Source organism: Eptesicus fuscus, chromosome 8 (genome assembly GCF_027574615.1).
Source record: "Eptesicus fuscus isolate TK198812 chromosome 8, DD_ASM_mEF_20220401, whole genome shotgun sequence".
Taxonomy (NCBI): domain Eukaryota; kingdom Metazoa; phylum Chordata; class Mammalia; order Chiroptera; family Vespertilionidae; genus Eptesicus; species Eptesicus fuscus.
Window position 1 is genome coordinate 71,785,570 of NC_072480.1, and position 23,699 is coordinate 71,809,268.

General features: G+C 37.3%; 1 protein-coding gene and 1 pseudogene across 2 annotated transcripts; both read left to right on the top strand.

The window, feature by feature from the left end:
* The first annotated feature begins 64 nt into the window (after positions 1 to 64).
* Positions 65 to 21,989, top strand: ABHD13 (abhydrolase domain containing 13). Of its 2 annotated transcripts, none has more exons than XM_008143946.3 (2): positions 65 to 123; positions 19,261 to 21,989. In XM_008143946.3, the coding sequence occupies exon 2, from the start codon at positions 19,281 to 19,283 to the stop codon at positions 20,292 to 20,294; it is 1,014 nt and encodes a 337-aa protein (XP_008142168.1). In that variant the 5' UTR covers positions 65 to 123; positions 19,261 to 19,280; the 3' UTR covers positions 20,295 to 21,989. The 2 variants fall into 2 exon arrangements, with proteins under 2 accessions (XP_008142168.1, XP_028004649.1); XM_028148848.2 differs by lacking the exon at positions 65 to 123 and adding an exon at positions 11,500 to 11,561.
* Positions 10,967 to 12,044, top strand: LOC103288307 (farnesyl pyrophosphate synthase-like; annotated as a pseudogene).
* Positions 21,990 to 23,699: the final 1,710 nt, after the last annotated feature.

Consider the following 23,699-nt stretch of genomic DNA (forward strand, 5'->3'; position numbering starts at 1 on the left):
CGGCGGCGGCCCCTCGCCTGGAGGAGGACGATGTGGAGCGACGGAAGCGGCGCGGGGGGACGCTGCTCCGCGGCATCTGCTTGCGTGTCCGCGGCCGACTGCGCAGCGCGCGAGCGGGTCTAAGTAAGTGCGGTGCGGATCCTGAGAGCCGCGGGGTCCGCCAGTCCCAGGGAGGTCGCAGGGAGCGGAGGGGGGTGGGGGGTGGGGGTGGAGGTGGCTGGCGGGCGCCTCTTGGGCGCCCTGGTCCTGAACTGCCTCCTCGGGAGTCCGGGGCTGCGCGCCCAGGCCTTGCGGCACCCGTTCCCCGCCTCGCCGACTCCGGGAGGAGCCGAGTCCGCAGCGGCGGGTGGAAGCCCAAATGGACCGCCCTTTGTGGAAACATTACCCAGGCCCTCCGGTGCCCTGCCGGGACGGTGCCTAAACGCGTCTGAGAATCATGTGTCAGTGGTCTTTCTAGTAACGTGTGCAAACCAGTACAGAGGAATCATCCCATCCCGCCCCCGCACTTCCCGCACACTGATGAGAAGTGAAATAAAAACCCCAGCTTCTAGGTCTGAGGCTTGTAGTAGCCCGGATCCATCCACGTCACTAACAGGTTTACACCTTCGGATTTCAGGGCAGGAAGTTTTGGGTGTTTAAGTAACAGCAGGAGATCCTCCCCCCTCACCCCCCCCCCACCCGCACGCCCCCCAATACAATTGAAGTCAATTTCGCTGTCGATTTTTGTGAACAGTTATTTTCTGCTAGTCGCGTTTTCTGTCAAGGTCTCATGACCAAGAACAAGTCCTTGATTCCACAGCTCTTGCATATGTTTACTGGTAACTGAACAGAAATGCACCAGAGGATATGGACTTTCAAGTTTTGATGTTTGATTTTCATTGACCCTCTCCTAGTTTCTTTGGCATAGGTTAATACTTATTTGTGTACATGCTTAGATCAGTCGCCTATCTTTTACTAAAAGGTTACATTTTATTCCACTAGACTAGAATAATTTAGTTGTCCAAGAGTTGTATGTCGTAAGTATCCTACTTAAGACATAGACTGCACAATTCAGTAATTGTTATAGAGACTTACTACGTGCCAGACACTGCTACCTACTGAAAATTCAGAGTTGAACAAGACGAAGTCACTCTCATCAAGGAACTCATTAGAGTCTATGGAAAGCAAATGCGTTATACTATAACTAGTAGCCCTGCCCACTAATCCGTGCACCAGTAGCTCGTTGCTGCCCTCCTGTAGCTCCCCCGTCCCCCCCCCACTCATAGTTTGCTGCCCTGCCCTCTCCTGTAGCAGCTCTCTGCTGTCTGCTTGTAGCTCGCTGCCCCACCCTCCTGCTGATCCGTGATCTGGTCGTTAGTCGGTCCTTACGCTTCACGGTGTAACGACCATTTGCATATTACATCTTTATTATATAGGAAGGATAGTACGTGGCACCGCATTAGTTTGTATGAAGTACAGAATCTGGAATGACTGGCAATAGGGAGTAGAGGTCCAGGGAAGACTTTCTGAAGCAGCTTCTACCTGAGCTGGGTTTTGGCAGTAAAATAAGGCATTGCTCTAATTATTTCCTGTGTGCAAATACCCAGTTAATCTAAGTCTAACAGAACTTCTAGTTGTATTTACTTTCACTGACTCTGCACTGGCAGTACCTTAAGTTTTGCCTCATAGAAGTAACTACAATTATTAATACCGTGTTTTATGTTTGTTCTCAGCAGTTTTGCAATTACCTGTCTCATCCTCTTATACGTATGAGAAAACTATTTAGAGAGGCAGAGTTGGCAAAAGCCACCTAGCTATTAACAGACCAAGCCCGAAAACACTCTCCACTGCACTACACTGCCTCCCATTAATAGTTAATTTGAAATGATGAAAGCAAGTCAGCCTATCAGTATCTACAAGCAGATCTTGGCACACCACCTGCCTTCTCAGGCACATTGCATGCCCCTTGCCTTCTGGGTTTACTAACGAAGTTGTCCTGGGTTAACGGTAGGACTTAGTGGTGGGCACAGGAAGCTTTAACCTAACATTCTCCTAGGATCTCCCCTCTCTTGTCACTTATCTCAGGAAAATGTATTTCTATCTCTTTTTCATTAATTCAGAATTCAATTATTACTCAAGAGATTCTAAAAATTTTCTAATTCTTATTTAGTCACTTCAGGAATGCCTGAGGCCCTTTTATACTCATTTTAGAATACACCTAAAGAAGGTTCTAGTTCTTCTAATTTATTCTAATTAAGATTTTTCCCTGATATGATCAACTGCTACTAAATTATTACATTTTCTGTTACTGCTTCTTATAGGTGTTACTGGAATTATGAAGGTGTAGAATTTCCAAAACATGAACTGGGATTTCATGCATTTATGAGCTGGCCTGAGAGTCTTACTTCTTCTGTAACATTGATTTCATAAGAAAATAAATTATAAGTTTCATCCATGCGGTTTATAGTAAAACATTTAGAACATTACCCCTTTGTAAGGAGGAAACTTCCTGGATTTCTTTGTCTTACTTCAAACATCTGTTTTGCATTGATAGCCTTGTAGATTTTTTTTTTTTTACCATTTTCTTCCTTATACATATTTATAATCTTTGAATAAATTGGATTGGCTTCCTAAGTGACAATAATCTATCATCTTTTTTTATTCTGTCAGAGTTTACTATATTTACTGTCTTCCATACTTCAAGTGAAGGGGAAAGCACAAAAATACTACTATGTTGCTGCCTAGTATAATTGAAATATCTGCTCAAGCAGATTTAAATCCCAGTTTAAAATGCTGTCTGAACTGTTCAATTACTATCCAACATTTTCATAGGCAGTTATGTTCATTTGTCCCACAGGACTATTAATACACACTTTTTCATTATTGATGGCATGTGGGTAACCATTAGGGAAATAGATGATTTATTCTGTGGTGTCTCCAGCACACTGGCTGAGAGCAGCTATTTGTGTTTCCATTTCAGCTGTGCAGCTGGCATGGTTTCTTAACTTCCCAGTGCTTAGCAGAAAAGGAGATGTACTCAGGCAGGAAGGCTGAATCTGAGTTCTGTCTGTATTACCTGAAATGTGATGAGAAGCTGTGAATTCTCCCAGAGTACTTAAGGAGCACCATGGGATACTCAGTCTTCCCCTGTAATGTAGATGTTAGCAGTGACACATGGAATTTGCTTTCCACTTTTTACAGTTTTCACTTGAACCTATGCATTGTTCTATCACTTGTAGGTATGTTTTTTAATGTATAAGCGATTTTCATTTTTAAACAAGGTATTCCTAAAATTATTAATTTAAGGTGGACTTTAAGGAGCTTTAAAAGTAATAGTTCACGAATGACTTGGGATATTTTTATTTTGTTTATAGTTGGTTAACCTTTAATCAAATCGTTTTTGGAAAATTCACATGTAAGTAAAATCTTTTGTAGTTTACAAAGACCTTTTACTATTGGCAAAATCAGTAAATCAATATACACTGTGCAATACAAAGTAAACTTTTGCAAATACAAGTAATTAGAGTAATTAGCATTTACTTTTACTTGGTGAGACAGTTCTTATCTTTATTAAAATATAATTTTATCTGTAATTGAAAGAATAACATATTTGTCTGATTTACTCTGCTAATTATTGGGACTATAATAATTAAACTGTACATTGCAGTTTGAGTTTTAGTTCTTGATATATTTAAGTTGTTATTCTTTATTTTTAATTTTTTGTATAAAATGTTGCTGGGTAAGTGATTCAAATAGATTACCAATGTCAGAGGGAGAGCAATAAAATTATTTGGCAAGGAGGAATTTTAGGGTGGTTGTTACTCTAGTCTTGGAATTAATCTTCAATGTACTGTTTTGCCATCATTTACTGTTTATTGGAGAGAATAACCTAAGTCCCATTAACAAAGCACAGAACAAACACTGCCGAGTTCATGGAAACACATGACAGTTCCTTGTGTATTTATTTCCTGGTTTTTCTTTCTCTCTCATTAATAACACACTCCTAAAATATACTATATATGTTGTTCTACATAAAGATTGTTTAGCCAAAGTTATGTTCTATAATTTTAACTATGTGATCTTTAAAAATATGTTATTTTGATGAGGGAGGTCTGGGAAGAAGACTGAAAATGTATGATGAATAAAATATTTTACAAACCTCAATTGAAATATAAAATCACTACATCTTTGCACATCAGAGATTTTTAGAGACCTGTTTTTAATCTTGGGTGCATACTTAAATTACTATTAAAAGTCACATCACTAGGGCCACCAACCTTCTACTATTTAGTAAAGACACTGTTATTTATAATCTAATGCATATTTCTCCAACTTTACCTGTTTGTTTGTTTTTTAGTGCCTGTAAAATAAAATTTGTGAGATCTTAGGGGTTATTTGGGTAACATCTCTTCCTTTTACAAATGTAGAAATTTAGATCAAAATGGGGCACCACATTTAACTGGATTTATGAAGTGATCTGGGAATATATGATGCAGCACTCACTGGATAAAAGCCTTACATAGGGCCTAAATGAGGTTGAAAGTTACTCTCTAAAATTTCTCATCTGTCTTATGTTTATGATCTTTGGGAACCTGAAGAATGTTAGGTGTTTTTATTAAAGACTAGAGGCCCGGTGCATGAAATTCGTTCATGGGGGCATCAGGGTCCTTCAGCCTGGCCTATACCCTCTCCAATCCAGGACCCCTCAGGGGATGTCCAACTGCTGGTGCGGGATCGGGCCTAAACTGGCAGTCGGACATCCCTCTCACAATCTGGGACCACTGGTTCCTAACCGCTCACCTGCCTGCCAGCCTGATTGCCCCTAACCACGCTCCCCTGCTGGCCTGATTGCCCCTAACTGCTCTCCTCTGCTGGCCTGATCACCCCAAACCACCTCTGCCTCAGCCCCTGCCACCATGGCTTTGTCTGGAAGGATGTCCGGAACACGTCCGGTCTATCTGGTCTAATTAGCATATTACCCTTTTATTAGTATAGATATTTATCTTCTAGTATCTAGCAAGCTTTAGTAACCTGTATATATAGTAAATGAACAAAAGTTTTAACATAGTACATCATTCTAAATTGAGAAAGTCTCTAGGGGGAAAAAAGCAATAAGGGTATATAGTAGGCAGTATAGAAAAGTAGTTACCAAACTTTGTTCTCAGAACCCCTTTACATTTTCTAATCCTCTACATTTTTAAAAAAATTTGAGGATTTCAAAGAGTTTTTGTATGTGTGGACTAAATATAGATATATTTATTATATTAGAAAAAATAGCAAGGAATGTGGCATTGTTTTACATTTTTATAAATACCTTTAATGTCTGCTTAATAGAAGACAGGCAGGTTTTCAACTTTCATTCTCATACAGTAGGTTGTTTTAGATAAAATATATGGAAAAAAATTCAGGCCCACACAAATTTATAGTTGTAAAAGGAGTACTTTTAGTCTTTTAAGATAATCTATATATATAAAAGGCTAAGCAACTGACTGTACATCCGTCTGACCTTCTGACTGACTGGCTGGTACATATGATGTGCACTGGCAATGTAAAAGTTAACTGACTCGTGCATGCGTGATACATATAAAGCTCTCGTGCCAATCACACACCTGTGTTTCGATCTGTCATTGTTGATCATGAATTTGGTTGTTTTTGTTGACATTCTGAAGCTGTGTTGTTTTTATATTATGTTCTTGTTGTTTTTATATCATGTCTTTGTTATATCATTTATTGTTTATTAATTGATTTATATATTATTTTCATACGCATTTTACTAATTTTCTTTCATCTCTGACACTTCTATTATAGAGAAATGGCGAATAGCAATATTAAAATATTTCTTCTAATTAATTTCCTTTCAATGTGCACAAATCCATGCACCAGGCCACTATTGTGGATATTCTCTAATACTACAATATTTAACAGGTGGTAGTTTCTTAAAGGTCATTTACATTGTGGAATCTGAAACCCATATCAAAGAACTTTTTGTTTCTGTTACATTAAAATTCATTGTTTGTTTATTTTTTCTTTATTGATTAAGATATTACATATGTGTACTTATTCCTCCATTCACCCCCCCCCCCCCCCACTCGTGCCATCACCCCCCTAGTGTCTGTGTCCATTGGTTAGGCTTATATACATGCATACAAGTCCTTTGATTGATCTCTCCCTCTTCTCCCCACCCTCCCCTACCTTCCCTCTGAGGTTTGATGGTTTGATCAAAGCCTTACATAGGGCCTAAACCAGGCTGAATCATAGTGCCTAGGTTCTTTTATTAATGCCGCTTGCACCCACAGATGCTTCTCTGTCTCTGGATCTGTTTTTCTTCATCAGTTTATTGTTCACTTCCACAAATGAGTGAGATCATATGATATTTATCTTTCTCCGACTGAGTTGTTTTGCTTAGCATAATGCTCTCCAGTTCCATCCATGCTGTTGCAAATGGTAGGAGTTCCTTCCTTTTCACAGCAGTGTACTATTCCATTGTGCAGATGTACCACAGTTTTCTAATCCACTCATCTGCTGATGGGCACTTAGGCTGTTTCCAAATCTTAGCTATGGTGAATTGTGCTGCTATGAACATAGGGGTGCATATATGCTTTCTGATTGGTGTTTCTAGTTTCTTGGGATATATTCCTAGAAGTGGGATAACTGGGTCAAATGGGAGTTCCATTTTTAGTTTTTTGAGGAAACTCCATACTGTTTTCCACAGTGACTGCATTCCCACCAGCAGTGCATGAGGGTTCCTTTTTCTCTGCATCCTTGCCAGCACTTGTCATTTGTTGATTTGTTGATGATAGCTATTCTGACAGGTGTGAGATGGTATCGCATTGTCGTTTTGATTTGCATCTCTCGGAAATTAGTGACTTTGAGCATGTTTTCATATGTCTCTTGGCCTTCTGTGTGTCCTCTTTCGAAAAGTATCTATTTAGGTCCATTGCCCATTTTTTGATTGGGTTGTTTATCTTCCTTTTGTTAACTTGTATGAGTTCCCTGTAAATGTTGGAGATTAAACCCTTATGGGAGATAACATTGGCAAATATGTTCTCCCATGCTGTGGGCCTTCTTGTTGTTTTGTTGATGGTTTCTTTCGCTGTGCAGAAGCTTTTTATTTTGATGTAGTCCCCATTGTTTATTTTCTCTTTAGTTTCCATTGCCCTGAGAGCTGTATTGGTGAAGATATTGCTTCGGCATATGTCTGAGATTTTGCTGCCCGTGGATTCCTCTAGTATTTTTATGGTTTCCCGTCTTACGTTTAAGTCCTTTATCCATTTTGAGTTTATTTTTGTGTATGGTGTAAGTTGGTGGTCTAGCTTCATTTTTATGCATGTATCTGTCCAATTTTTCCAACACCATTTTTTGAAGAGACTGTCTTGACTCCATTGTATGTTCTTGTCTCCTTTGTTGAATATTAATTGAGCATAGTGGTTTGTGTTGATATCTGGATTCTCTATCCTATTCCATTGGTCTATATGTCTGTTATTGTGCCAGTACCAGGCAGTTTTGAGAACAGTGGCTTTGTAATATAGCTTGATATCGGGTATTGAGATCCCTCCTACTTTGTTCTTCTTTCTCAGGATTGCTGCATCTTTTGGGGCTCTTTTTTTATTCTATATGAATTTTTGGAGAGTTCTTTCTAGGTCTGTGAAATATGCCATTATTATTTTAATGGGGAGTGCATTGAATCTGTAGATAGCTTTGGGTAGTATGGACATTTTAATGATGTTGATTCTACCAATCCATGAACACGGTATGTTCTTCCATCTGTTTATGTCTTCCTCTATCTCTTTTTTTCAGTGTCCTGTAGTTTTCCAAGTACAGGTCTTTTACCTCCTTAGTTAAGTTTATTCCTAGGTATGTTAATTTTGGGATTGTTTTTTTGTTTGTTTTTTTAACCCATGCCTGATTTTGTGACATCATTCGTTGGTCACAAAACTATTTGGAAAATAATAGTTTGCCATATTGAACAGATTCTTGCAAATGTTGACATGTTTAATAGGTTTTCAAAATCTCATCTATATGTATAAAACCCTAATATGCAAATAGACCAAATGGCAGAACAACCTAACAACCGAACAACCAGTCACTTTGACGTGCGCTGACCACTAGGGGGCATGCGCAAAACATGGCGGCATCGGCATTAGAACACAGAACATGGCAGGCATTGGCTGCAGTGGGATGGTGGAGCAGGTGAGCGGGGGCGCCAGACCAAGGCAGGGTACTGGTTGCTGTCATCGGGGTGAGCCTCTGGTGGTTACTGAAAATTCTTTGCTCCCGCGTGCCGCGCCCTACTTGCACCTGCTGCTGGCGCCAGCCACGCACGCACCCGCTGCTGGCACTGGAGCCGCTGCCAGCGCCTGGCGCCGGCCCCAATCACTTGGCTCCATAAGCTGTTGCGAGCAGCGGCTGCTGGCCCCGATCGCCCCTCACGGCTTCTCCACCTCCGCCTGCTTCTCAGGGGCGAACGGGGTCGGCAGCTGTCTCTTGCACCTGCTGCCGGCGATGGCCCCACTCACACCCGCTGCTGGCTCCGGAGCTGCCGCTCGCACCCACTGATGGCACTGGCCCCGCCCGCAGCCAGTGTCGGAGCTGCTGCTCACACCCGCTGCTGGCGTCTGGCGCCAGCCCTGATTGCTCAGTGCTGTCAGCGGGTGCAAGTGGTGGCTATCAGCCCCAATCGCCCCTGAGGGCTTCTCTACCTCTCCCTGCTCCTGAGGGGCAATCGGGCAGCAGCCACTGCTCAAACACGCTGACGGTGCCAGCCTCGCTCACACCTGCTTCTGGCGCTGGCTCCAATTGCTCCAAGCTGTCAGCGGATGCGAGTGGGGCCGGTGCCAGCAGCGTTTGGGAGTGGTAGCGGCGGGAGCAGGGCTGCCGGCAGACAGGACGGGGGCCATGGCGGGAAAGGCCGGGCAGGGGCATGGAGGATGGGCCGAGACCCATCCCTGTGCCCACCGCAACCTCACAGCCCACAGTTCCTTTCAATGTACACGAATTCGTGCACTGGGCCCCTAGTTTGTTAATATGATGATTTAATCAGAAAAGTGTCTAAGTCATGGGAAGCTATTGGCCACTTCATTCATTTTCCAGAAAATATCTACCAAACACTTGAGTTTGAGTAACCACTTGTTAATTATCTTTTTAAGTCAGAATGTTGCCACCTAAAAAAAGCAGCTAACTCAACTCACAACTCGTATTTCATTACACAGCACCTAGTGCTTTATGTCAAACAAATGTCACACAAAGTGTTTAAAAGTTGTGTACTCATTGGTTGAAATACAATTAATAATTTTAACTGCTTCTTCAATGACATTCTTAAATAAAACTGATTTCGCCATCCTATTTCCTGGAATTCATTAGGATAAAGAATACAATGAGTGGCTTCTACATTTTGGTGCCACTACCATTCTTGCTAAGGCACCAGCAGTTTTACCTCTCACTGGTTTTGCATCATTAATGCAAATGTCAGACAATGAAAAAACATCTTTGTGTAATTATAATATTGATTTCCAAGATCCCTTGAAAGGGCCTTGGGGACCCCAGGGCCTTGCAACCACCTTTTGAGAATCACTGGCATAGAAAGATCTCAGGTTTATAAAGTTCATTCATTCAGTTCAACTGCTCTGATTTTCTCTGCAAGGTCCATGCCAAGTATTTATTTAGATTATGCTTGAATACTTCCAGTTCTTGTGAGAAATTGTGTTTAAATGAACAAAAATGAGTGTCATAGACAGCTGTTTGGTAGAAAGTAAATGAAATCCTTAAAAAGTTTGCATAAATTTCTACTTGGTTCCTATAAGTAATCAAGCATGATGGAATTTAGATATTACTAAACCTGTGTTGTAAAGGACACATGCTTAAGGTTTTATTTTATTTTCCTATATTTAAGGACAATTGTGGCCATTTCTTTGATTTTCTTTGTATCATCTCTAATTAAATAAGCTTATGTTAGACATGTACAGTTCTATATGTCCATGTCTGGTTTCCTGAGTAGATCATGAGCTACTTAAGAACAAGGACTGTTTTTTATATTTTGAAATAGTATGTAGTACCTAGGCACTATGATTCACATAGCAGGTAACCACACATATTTGTAGCATTGTCTTTAATTTTTAAATAGTATGGTACAATGAAGTGGGCTCTCATGAGGCTTGGAAGCCAACCTTGGGACCACTTCAGTGGTCCAGGCTGGGTTTGAGAATTCCTTGGGGACTTGTCCTTGTATTGTGAGAACTCATACCATTGTAGTTGGGCATAACTTTGGTATTGATCTCTTTTATTTTAAAATCATCAGTCTATAGAATAGTTATTTAAATATTTGTCCTTAGAAATGAAACCATTTGCAATCCGCCAAGTACATACATTAGATGATTAAGATAAGTTGAGTGTGCCTATCTCTCCGTTGACTTACTGCTCAGCTAACACTAGTCAACATGGTGGTTCTAAGAGCTTTACAGCTTTAAATTGTTTGTATTTTTAGTCTTAAATTGGCTGTTATATAGAGATAATGGACTAATATTTAAAGACAGGAAGTGCATGGAGCACTAAATGTGAAAATGTAAGTTAATCAGGACCATAAAATTCTTAAGAAGATCATTACTAGATCTGTAAGTTGCATTCATACGATGAAAGTGCTTATATAATACATCAACATATTGCTTATACTTTAAAAACATTCTTTTAAAAGGAAATATATCTACTTGTCTATATATTATAATAAAAATTAATCATGCTTTTAATATATTATTTCTTAAGAATTGCTTACTAATATCAATATGGCATCTCTAACTACTTCATCTAAATAAAAAGCACAAACATTTTTAAGGTTGACTTTTAAAAATTCAAATATAAGATCTGTGCATGTTAAAATAATTGCCTATTTTTGATACTGTAACATAATTTTAGTTTATGTTCTTATATATTGACACTCAGAATCAAACGTATGTTTTTAAAAAATGTATTTGTTGGAAAACTGGCATTCAGGAACAGAGTATTTTACTCCTCCCTCAGAATGAATGGAGACCAGAAGTTGAATGTTTATGACCAAAAAAAGCAGAATTTGATCGAGCACTTCTCCCAGATTGTCAAAGTACTGACTGAAGGTGACATGGGGCATCTAGATACAGGAGATCTATTGCCCTGCTCAAGGAGGTCCTAGAGTACAATGTCATTGGAGGGAAGTACTAACGGGGAATGATGGTGCTGATAACATTTAAGGATCTGGTGGAACTAAGAAAGCAGGATGCTGATAGTCTCCAACTGACCATGACCGTGGGCTGGTGTGTGGAACTGCTCTAAGCTTTCTTCCTGGTGTCAGATGACATGGATTCATCCCTCACCTGATGGGGGCAGATTTGCTGGTATCAGAAGCCAGGTATAAGTTTGGATAACATCAATGATGCTATACTTCTGGATGCATGTATCTACTGACTGCTGAAGCTCTATTGTTGAGAGCATCCCTATTACCTGAACCTGATCGAACTCTTCCTGCAGAGTTCCTATCAGACTGAGATTGAACAGATCATGGACCTCATCATAGCCCCCCAGGGCAGCATGGATCTTGGCAGATTCAGTGGAAAGAGGTACAAATCTATTGTCAAGTATAAGATAGCTTTGTACTCCTCGCTTCCTGTAGCTGCTGTCAGGTGTATAGCAGGCATTGATGGGGAGAAGGAACACGCCAATGCCAAGAAGATCCTGCTGGAGATAGGAGAACTCTATGAGGTTTAGGATGATTACTTTGACTTCTTTGGGGATTCCAATGTGATGGGCAAGATTGGTACTGACACCCAGGACAACAAATGCAGCTGGCTGGTGGTTCAGCGTCTGCAGTGGGCCTCTCCAGAACAGTGCCAGATCCTGTAGGAGAATTATGGGCAGAAAGAGGCTGAGAAGGTGGCCCAAGTAAAGGCACTCTATGAGGAGCTGAATCTATAGGCTGTCTTCATGCAGTATGAGGAAGACAGTTACAGCCACCTTCCGGGTCTCATCAAGCAGTACTCTCTGCCCCTACCCCAGCCACTTTCCTGAGGCTAGCACACAAGATCTACAAGTGGATAAAGTGATGCCAGGGTGGGGAGGGGAGGCTCAATAAATTACAATAAATCCTCAAAAAATATATATATATATTTGTTTACACATATTTTTTTCTAATTAACAAAGCATGCAAAATGTTAGGTGAGGAAGAGGAAGTGTGTAGTTTTGGATAATTTTGAGATGTTGATGAAGCATCAGGTACTCAAGGAACAGATAAGTTGATGTAGATGGAGTAGACAGAGAATGGAAATACTTCATACACAAGTATGATAGTTGGAGCCATGAGAAAGAATGAAATCACTGAGGGAAAGAAGGTAAGTAGATAGGACCTTGGAAAATGCCTAAATTGGAGTAGGTCAGAGGGGAAAACACCGGAATTTGAGTATACTGGAAGCTGAGAAAGAATTAATGTTTGGTGCCACTTAGGGGTATAGTGTTGCAGTGTGAATTGAGAAAATTCCATTAGATTTATTAGCAAGTGAGGTTTGCTTTTTATGAGTGATCATTATAAGAGCTGATGCATCAGACTCTCATGATAGTAAGTAGTTAAGGAGTTACCAGGGGTGGTTAAAGTTACAGATAGGTATTAGAGACATTTGACATGTGACAGCTGGTGTGGTAACATGGCAAAAGGCAGAAGTGAGAAATGGTAATAAGGCATTGATTTGAGATGTAGACATAAGGTTAAACACATAATAATCCTATATAATAAAAGGCTAATATGCAAATTGTCCCCTCGACTGGGAGTTTGACTAGGAGTTCAACCAGGGGGCGGGGCCAGCCCACAGCCCCTCCCCCTGGCCAACCCCATCCCCAATCGGGGTGGGGAGGTGATCAGGGTGGGTGGCCCAGCCCCACCTGTGCACGAATTCGTGCACCAGGCCTATAGTAATGTAGAAAAAGCATGAGAGATGAGAGTTTATTGGTTGACTAAGATTCTCTTCTCCACAGATATTTTTTCCCTGTAAGCTACCCTTCTGAGTAGTATTAAGCTTGATTGAACTTTGAATGTATGAAACTCACCATTTCTCTTGATTATTTATGATGCTAAGATTATCAGCAAATGCATTTCAGCATGGAAAAGAACCTGGCAAATAATCCATCTCTCCTGGCAACACATTTTATAAATATTTTGCCCCAAAGGACATACTTTAGAGGGTAAAGTATTGCTTATTCTTCATGACCAGCAGCAGTGGTCTTGTGTTCAGCTGGGCATTCACACTTAAAAGACCCAATGGACCATACCTGGCACAAACCTCTCTCTGCTTTGTTGAAAGAAATGAGAGAGAAAACCCAGGAAATCAGCATCAGGTGTATTGTTCCTAAGTGATAGTACAGGCTAGTGGGAAGATGACACATGGGTGGGTGCCTCCTGACTTGTTTTGTGCTCCACAAGACAATATCTTGTAACAGCACATGGGCATAGTGTCCAGGATTCAGCAGAGGGACAGGCCAGTTGGCAGATTATGTACTGTTCAGAAAAGCCCACTCTTTTTACTTCTCACTTGGCATGTGTAGCCCTGCTCACTGTCTGTTCAATCCAGATTTAGCTCACCAATAGTGGTCAAGTTTACCACACAAAATGTTGCTTAGAAACATAACTGATATCCTGCCTTTATGAGGTTTCCAGGGAAACCATGCTAGAAGGTTAGCCAGAGGTAATTTTTTTTTTTATGGAGAGAAAAGGTTTTTGTTAACCCTTTACTCAATTTATTAACAAAATAAATGAAAAACTTGCATAAAGCTTGCTGTAGAACATACAGTGAACTGTATCAGAGACACTATTCATTTACATCAACTATCATAACATCTGGGATAGTATCAGCAAATTTAGTAAATAAAAAATTCTTCCTATGTTAATTCTGCTTGTTCTAGTTCCCTTATGATAAAGACTAAGGAGCAGAAATTATTGGCAAATTGGGTTATGTAAAAATAAGGCAGTCAGTGAGTGGAGGTCTCTCTCTAGACCATTAGTGTACCATAAACGTATTAGAAAAGACAAGTAAACAATCCAGAGCAGTTTTTACTAACCTGTCTTTAAAATTGACTTCCATTAGATGTTTCTCAAAATGAATTGGCTTTTATTCTGACTCTCACCGTTTAACAATCCATTGTAAGATAATGTTTGTTTATCACAAAGTCATTTAGTTAAGGTGATGTTTCAGGAATGCTTTGTGGAAAACTGCAAGTTGAATATTTTCCCTAACAAATAATGGACTTAAATATGCAATTTTTCTTATATCCACTCTTAAACATATGTGTCCAGTGCTCAGAATACAGTTATGTTTTCTTACAAGTGGAGAGCAATCTGGATTGAGGAGAAGTTTAATAATTCAGATATATTACTGGATTGTTTTTTTTTTTTTTTTAATTTTACTCTTGAGTATATATATAGTGTTATACTACCCAGTAGGGAATGCAGTAGTGAAAAAAACCCCATAGTTTCTGGTCTATTTAAATTCAGTATTGTATGTTGAAATTAGAAACTAAAGAGGCTACTTAAAACAATTATTTTTCAGTTTGAATAATTGAAAATTTTAACTATATAGATTGTGTGTGTGTGTGTGTGTGTGTGTGTGTGTGTGTAGATATTAGAAGCTTTGTATTTTATCTAGTGTTGCAATAGTTTTTTTTTAGTCATTGATATACACTTTGTTTGATTTGAAAATTGAGTCATTTCACTCCTGGGATTATCTGGGTTATAGAAATGCTTTACCATGTCCTTTTCAAATTTTCAGATTTTTTTTTTTTCTTATAGTTGTGTGGTAAATTCTGATTTGATGTTAACTTGCGCAGAACACAGTTAAGAATGTAGTACAGCCAGAAATACTTGGTCACAAAAGTAAATAAAGTTAATATATCTATAGCATTTATAAATGCTTTTTAAAATTTCATTTGATAATACAGGCATTTTTAAGTTCTCATTCTACTGAAAAAAGAATTCAGACTGGAAATAAGTGACAAACCCAAGATTATTCTGCAGATATGTATATGATAGCATAGACCAGTGGTCAGCAAACTGCGGCTCGTGAGCCACATGTGGCTCTTTGGCCCCTTGAGTGTGGCTCTTCCATAAAATACCACGGCCTGGGCAAGTCTATTTTGAAGAAGTGGTGTTAGAAGAAGTTTAAGTTTAAAAAATTTGGCTCTCAAAAGAAATTTCAATCGTACTGTTGATATTTGGCTCTGTTGACTAATGAGTTTGCTGACCACTGGCCATAGACTTTAAGACTGATGGGATTTTTGTGAGTTTTCCCCCTACTATGTCGCCAAATAAGTGATGTTTGAGTTAACCATCTCTCTGATACTTCTCAAAAATGATGGGCCTGATTATGAAAAAAAAAAGTAAAATTTTTCACCAAAGAAATATATTAAATAATTTATTTTTGAAATGTTACAGTGCTCTAGTATATTTATATTTTACACCCCAAACCTTGTTAATCCTAATTATTACACAAAATTCTTTTATTTTGATGTATATAGTTAATGCCAGTGTGTTTTCATACTTACCCAATACAACTTCTGTGTACATATGAAAATCACTCAGATATTGCTTATAATTAAAAAAATAAAATAAAATAAGTAAACATTAGGTTAAATGTTTAAGTGACCAGATGTGTTGTTGAGAATTATCCACAACAACGAATGGATATAGAGAGTAGCCCTGTCTACTTTAAGCTAATGGTAAATAACAGTCATAGATTGTGAAAGGCCTTTTTTGTTGATCTGGAACAATGATTCGGTATTTACTGTAATTGGCTTACTCTTTCAGTCTGATTTTTAAATAGTTCTGACACCTAATGGTCAAATATTGGTTCTATAGCTTTTAGGTTTGGGTTTTTGTTTACCTGACATACCTGCTTTTCTCTAGTATAGTCCTCATTGTAATTAAACTTGCTGCAACTGGGTGGCAGTATTGATTTCAGAGAAACTTCAGAAAAATACGATGTTGGGTTTATGTGCAGAGTCATTTGAACAAGAATTCAAATTAAAATTCTGTTTAACAAAATAAGTTTCGTGAAATAATAGTGAAAAATTGAATCTGTTAAATCATCTAACTCATCTTTATAGCCATTCTAACTTTATTTTATATTTCTGTAGTGTTTAAACCTAACATGATGAATTAAAATGCTACATTTATTAGCTTATGTCTACAGTACAGTTTTAAAAATTAGTCATTAACAGTTATGTATCAAATGTAAGAGTGGCTTCTTTCTGATAGTTTGTTAGTAAGAGAATTTAATGTCTTTTAAAACTTGGTAAATATATAAGAATAATTGTAATGTATCTTATCTCTTGCCATTTTAAGACAACATGCATGCATTTTTTATTTGATTAAAAAGTTGACTTTTGATAGCTTTTTTCCTGAATTTTCTTTTTATCAGTTGTATTTTTCAGCAATATTTTTAAAAATTTGTCTCTAATAAGTCACTTTCTTAATTTTTCTCTGGTTTTCAAAGAGAATTTCTGTTTCTTTTACACTTATCCCCCCAAGTATTTATGGCTTTATCAATACAGCATAGCAGTGTTGACTCACTGGTATGAAATTGCAATAAGGACTATATAAAATATTTTACATATTTTGTTATATTAGTAATCTGAAATTTCTTTTTAATCATGGGAAAGACAAAATATTACTTTTTTTCTGAAAATAATACAATATTAGAAATGAATGGTTAATTTAAATAAATTATTTTTTAGGTTTAGCTGTGAAAACTTCCAGATGGAGAGGAAAATATTTTATTTTTCTTGTTCTGGTTTGTTTAATTATATTTTTTTCTACAGTGTAAAAAGAATATTGATAATATTACATCAGATTGGTCTTGATAGGTTAGAATCTGTTAACTACCTCTTTAATCAGGTTTGCCCTCAAACTATCTCAGTAATGCTGTAGAATTCCAAAATCTGTTGTGTTTCTATGCACTAATAAACTATCAGAAAGAGAAATTCAGAAAACAATACAATTTTCAATTCCATCAAAAAAGAGTAAGATGTCTAGGAATCAGTTTAACCAAGGAGTTGAAATACCAGTACACTGAAAACTGTAAAACATTAAATGAAAGAAATTGAAGAAGACACAATTAAGTGAAAAGCTATTCCATGCTCATAGATTGGAAGAATTAATATTCTTAACATGTTCATACTACCCAAAGCAAACTACAGACTTAATACAACCTGTATCAAAATTCCAGTGGCATTTTTCACAGAAATAGAACAAATTAACCTAAAGTTCTGTGGAACCACAAAAGACCCCAAGTAGCCAAAGCAATCTTTAGAAAGGAAAACAAAGTGGGAGGCAACACTCTCCCTGATTTCAAACTGTATTACAAAACTGTAGTAATCAAAACAGTATTGCATTGGCACACAAATCAGTGGAGCAGAATAGGAGCCCAGGAATAAACCCCCACATACATGGTCAATTAATTTACAACAAAGAAGCCAAGAATATAATGGGAAAGGACAGTCTCATCAATAAATGGTGCTGGAAAACTGTATCACTATCTCACCATGCACAAAAATTGACGCAAATTGGAGTAAAGACTTTAATGTAAGACCTGAAACCACCAAACTCCTAGAAAGAAAACAGTGCCAAGCCCCTTAATATAAGTTTTGGTAAATGGTTTTTTGGATCTGACACTAAAAGCAAAGGCAACAAAAGCAAAAATAAACAAATGGGACTATATCGAATTTATAAGCTTCTGAACAACAAAGGAAACCATCAACAAAATGAAAAGACAACCTTTGAAGGGAAGAGAATATTTGCAAATCATAAGTCTGATAAAGTTTTAATATCCAAAATATATAAAGAACTCATATAAATCAGTAGCTAAAAAATAAAATAAGAGGGCAGAATGTCTGAATAAACATTTTTCCAAAGAAGATGTACAGATGGCCAATAGGTACGTGAAAACACTACTCATCAGGAAAATGCAAATCAAAACAGTGAGATATCACCTCATACCTGTTAAATGCTAGCATAACAAAGACAAGAAGTAACAAATGTTAGTAAGGATGTGGAGAAAGAGAACCATTGTTCACTGTGGGTGGGATGTAAATTGAAAACAGTATGGAGTTTCCTCCATGAAAACAGTATGGAGGTTCCTCAGAAAATTAACCCATTGCACTCGCTTGCTTTTTTCTCGATTCCTTTATCCTACTCGGGATTTAATTTTTTAAATACCCCAGATTTTACAAAGCGCGGCAGTAGAATAAAAACACTGGAGTTTCTTTTCATACAAACTTATTTATTTGGTTTTTTTTTATATTTCAAATTATTGATACATTCAAAGAGTAATTTTAATCTCTATAATTTTTCATGGTGTGATATTTTTTGAAACATTCACCCACATGAAGACCTGGTTTACATTCACATGTTTCGCAAATATAAATCGTCTCTCTTCTTCCTCCTTTGATTTTTCTGTTAGAACAAACAACACAATCTTTGTGTTTTTTGTTAGGGTGAGGTGTGATTATATGGAGCTTTCCATCTAAACGTTGCTCTAAGTTAGTGGATAATAATCTACCCCTGGAAGTTAGTGTACTGGTCTAACCTTTTTCACGTGACTGATGTGTCTTAGAAACAAATAGCCTTTGAAGATGCCATTGGTGAAGCTTAGGTGGTGGCATCAGTTGAGACAGCATTTACATTTTACTTGTCCTTTCATGCTAATGAAAACAAGAAAAGATACTGGAAAAATAGACAAAAATTCCCCTACCCCCGCGGTGAAACTATGTGTCGAGTGTGGCTCGACATATGAACTGCTACCGATGCTAACCGTGTTGAGTCACACTCGACATCCGAGTGCAAAAGGTTAAAAATAGAACTGCAATATGATCCAGGATTTCCACTACTGGCAGTTTATGTGGAGAAAATGAAAATACAGCCAGCCCACTTATACTTATCCCTGTGCCTCCCTGTTCCTTCATATAAAAAATTGGGAACATGGTATCAACTTATTTTTCTGTCAAATCAAGGAGAATACATGAATGAAAGTACCTGGCAGTAAATGCTAGTAAGCACATTTCACAAAATGAATATAGTTTGATGACTATGATAGCACTGGAGGGAGAAAGGAGACTGTTGATAACAGAAGGGACAAGGGAAATTAGAGTAACCAGTTTTATGGATGGATTGATGTAGGCTTCTAAGGATTCATCTAGTATCAAGATTTATATGGATCATGGATCTAACTTTAAGAGATATGTGTTGAATTACTGATAATGTCTCTCTGTTTTTTTCTTTAGGACACTTACAGAGAGCTACAATGGAAAAGTCCTGGATGCTGTGGAACTTTGTTGAAAGATGGCTGATAACATTGGCCTCCTGGTCTTGGGCTCTCTGCCGTATTTCTCTCCTACCTTTAATAGTGACTTTTCATCTGTATGGAGGCATTATCTTACTTTTGTTAATATTCATATCAATAGCAGGTATTCTATATAAATTCCAGGATGTATTGCTCTATTTCCCAGAACAGCCATCTTCCTCACGCCTTTATGTTCCCATGCCCACTGGTATTCCACATGAAAACATTTTTATCAGAACCAAAGATGGAGTGCGTCTGAATCTTATTTTGGTAAGATATACTGGAGACAATTCACCCTATTCTCCAACCATAATTTATTTTCATGGGAATGCAGGCAACATAGGTCACAGGTTACCAAATGCATTGCTTATGTTGGTTAACCTCAAAGTTAATCTTTTGCTTGTTGATTATCGAGGATATGGGAAAAGTGATGGAGAAGCAAGTGAAGAAGGACTCTACTTAGATTCTGAAGCTGTGCTAGACTATGTGATGACTAGACCTGACCTTGACAAAACAAAAATTTTTCTTTTTGGTCGTTCCTTGGGAGGAGCAGTGGCTATTCATTTGGCTTCTGAAAATTCACATAGGATTTCAGCTATTATGGTGGAAAACACATTTTTAAGTATACCACATATGGCCAGGACTTTATTTTCATTCTTTCCAATGCGTTACCTTCCTTTATGGTGCTACAAAAATAAATTTTTGTCCTACAGAAAAATTTCTCAGTGCAGAATGCCTTCTCTTTTCATCTCTGGACTCTCTGACCAATTAATTCCACCAGTAATGATGAAGCAGCTTTATGAACTCTCCCCATCTCGGACTAAGAGATTAGCCATTTTTCCTGATGGAACTCATAATGACACATGGCAATGCCAGGGTTACTTCACTAGCCTTGAACAGTTCATCAAAGAAGTAATAAAGAGTCATTCTCCTGAAGAAATGGCAAAAACTTCATCTAATGTGACAATTATATAATGTTTTATATTGCACTGTATTTTAATTTGTGCAGAATGATAAAGAATGTTCCTTTCTAGAAGTGTGTTATATCTGTACTTGTCTGAAGAGTGACATTAAATGTTGAAAGGACTTCAGTGCTCTTTAAAGATGATCCAAATAGTTTTTTACATTTAAAAAACTATAATTGTTGGGATTATTTCATACATTTTCATCAAATGTTTCAATGTGTTTATGTGTCTGTATCTTTAGTTTAATATGCCAGAAGAATATATTCAAAAGTTTCTTGTTGCTAAAGTGTTACACTCTATATGATACTTAAGATTAATGGCTGGGTGTGGAAGGGGAGATATAAACGAGAAACCTTTGGATATTATTCCTTTAGTAAATATTGGGACAATCATGGTATATAAGCTTAGTTCTGTAACTGCATTTTTCACCTTAAAATAAAGTGCATGATGATATTTTATTTCTTGTATTATGCAATGCAATGTTTTTAATGTAAATAGCACTGGTCATATACCAATGTATATGGTAACCTGGGTTATATCTATTTTTATGTAAACTATTTTGGTTTTGGCAAGAAGTGAAATTGAGGCCTGTGTGCAGGTTGCTATTGAATTTTGCTCTGGCGTATGCTGAGATTCAGCTTTTTCTTACAAATAAATGGGACCCCACTTTCCAACAAAAATGTACTGTGGTTTGTTAGGTACAGTCTGGATCATGGCATGCAAAAATAGAAATTTAGAATTTTACTGCAGCTTCAATGTGCATATTTGAACTTTTTTACATTTGTAGTTTTGGTGGCAAAGATAATTTTACCTTTTATCAGTTTCATAAGTCTACAGGTAAACCACCAATGGCAGTCATAACTTGTTTAAGAATTAAAGTAGGAACCCTTATTACATAATTGTATATACTGTTTTACAGAAATGTCCTCATTTGATTTTTAAGTCCCATTATCTAGGTATATCTAACCCACTAAAGCCAAGGTGTCATTTATTGGACTTTCTGAAAATAAACACAACAAAAACAAAAAAGCTATGTTCTTCGGTTTAATATTTTAGTTATAAAATAGAACTACAACAAAAGACAATTTTCTATATGTAAGAATGTGGGGATGAAGGAATGCTACAGCTTTTTATTATAGAACATATTACTACAGTTAACTACTAAATGGCTATCAGTGGGAAGTAGTATTTAGTCATATAGAAATGTATGAAAAAATCTTACTTTAAAAAAGCTCCTTAAAATTGCAGGATTGACCTTAAATATATATATATATACACATATATATAAGCTATGAGGCATAATTGTACTAAGTTGTGTCAAGCAGTCCTCACAAATTAGATGTATTTGAGCTCTGTGCATTATGTCAGCTTTAAATGTAATATTTTGAATATTTTGGCTATATTTATTGGCTTTGTGCAAGCAGCTAGAACAGAGAAATTATGGGTCAATAGTTTTGACCTTAATTTAAAACTCTTTCTATGGAGATAGGGCTAGAAATACTTTTGCCAAATAACATTCGTATCATTCACTTTATGTCAATATTTAGAAAACAATAAATTACAGCAAATATTATTAATGTTTTTCTATAAATTATTGTAAAAAAAAGTCATGCTTTTAAAAACAAATTTGGTAATGCATATCATGGAAGGTGTATTTTGTATGTATAATTTCACTACAATTAAAGGATACTTTTCATCTTGTCAATCATGTAGAATGACTGTCTTAAATAGTAATGTATTAAAAGGAAAACATTTAATACAACAAAATCTATTGTACTTAGACATGAGCTTACATGGAAAACCTTAGACTCGTATCATTCTTTAAAATTTATAAAGTACCTTCTTATGTTTTCATGTATTCATTTAGTCTACTACACTATGAAGGAATTTATCAAATTTAGTTGTAAATATTATGCTGATGAAGCCTAAAAGCTTTTTCTTCATCAGTGTTTTGTTTTATGCTTTTTAAAATACTCCATGTTTATAAACAATCATTTTTTTTTCTTCTTCTTTTTAAGCCAGGACTTCAAAAGTTGTAAAGTACATGTATCCCATCCCTACCTTCATTCTCTTTGGATTAAGGAGCCTTTCTTCCTGCAGCAAAGGGCAGAGGCTGTTTCTAGGGCTGTAGTACCTAATTTCTGCATTTGAGAATATTTCTTTAGATAGGAAGAAATAGAAAACAAATTCAGTTCTTCAAAATGTGTCTAATTTTTGGCCAAAGCATTTGGTGTTAATAAAATGTGAATTCTGAATGAGTCACTTTATTTTGGATTCATAGGTTTAGTGGGAATAGAAGTGTGTCCGTCTTGTGTATTAATTTCTGGCTTACTTACCAAAGAGCATCTATAAGAGTTTCTGAATGAATTTTAAGTTATTAAGCTGCAGTAAATTTTAAGTTATTAAGCTGCTGTAAATTGGGAAATATTATTTAAACATGGCAAGATATAATTTATTTAGATCAAAACCCATTGTTTTAAAAGGGATTATTGGGGAGAAATGGCAAAAGGGATCCTAAAAAGGATATTGCAAAATATGGGAAAAATAATTTTTATAAGATAAAAGAATAATGCTAATAGAACAGAAAGAGCAACAAAGTGAAAGGTTACGTATTAAATGTAGATCTAGGAAATAATTAACTGGTGAGATTGGTGAAAAGGAAACGTAACAATGCAAAACAGTTGAACACCAAACATTTCTAACAAAGTGACTGGAGCACCTAATATTGCCACTACCCTATATTTTTGCAAACACTTTGATTGTAAGGTAGATATTTTCATTACAATTTTGAATTTTTTAAAAATATATATTTGTATTGATTTCAGAGGGGAAGGTAGAGGGAGAGAGATAGAAACAGCAATGATGAGACAGAATCATTGATCGGCTGCCTCCTGCATGCCCTCTACTGAGAATTGAGCCCGCAACCTGGGCATGTGCCCTTGACCAGAATCGAACCGTGACCTGGTTCATAGGTTGATGCTCAACCACTGAGCCATCATGGCTGAGCTACAATTCTGAATTTCGTTATAGGGCAGCTTAAATTTACTTTTTCATGATAGGCTTTAGATACATGATAATTACCAAAGTTCCAGTTTTGGTAATGTGTCACTGGATTAATTATGTTGTAATATTTCTTTTTTTTTTTTTTTTTTTTTTTTTTAAAATATATTTTATTGATTTTTCACAGAGAGGAAGAGAGAGGGATAGAGAGCTAGAAACATCGATGAGAGAGAAACATCGATCAGCTGCCTCTTGCACACCCCCTACTGGGGATGTGCCCGCAACCAAGGTACATGCCCTTGACCGGAATCGAACCCGGGACCTTTGAGTCCGCAGGCCGACGCTCTATCCACTGAGCCAAACCGGTCTCGGCTGTTGTAATATTTCTTAATGAGAATTCATACCACCTCATGCT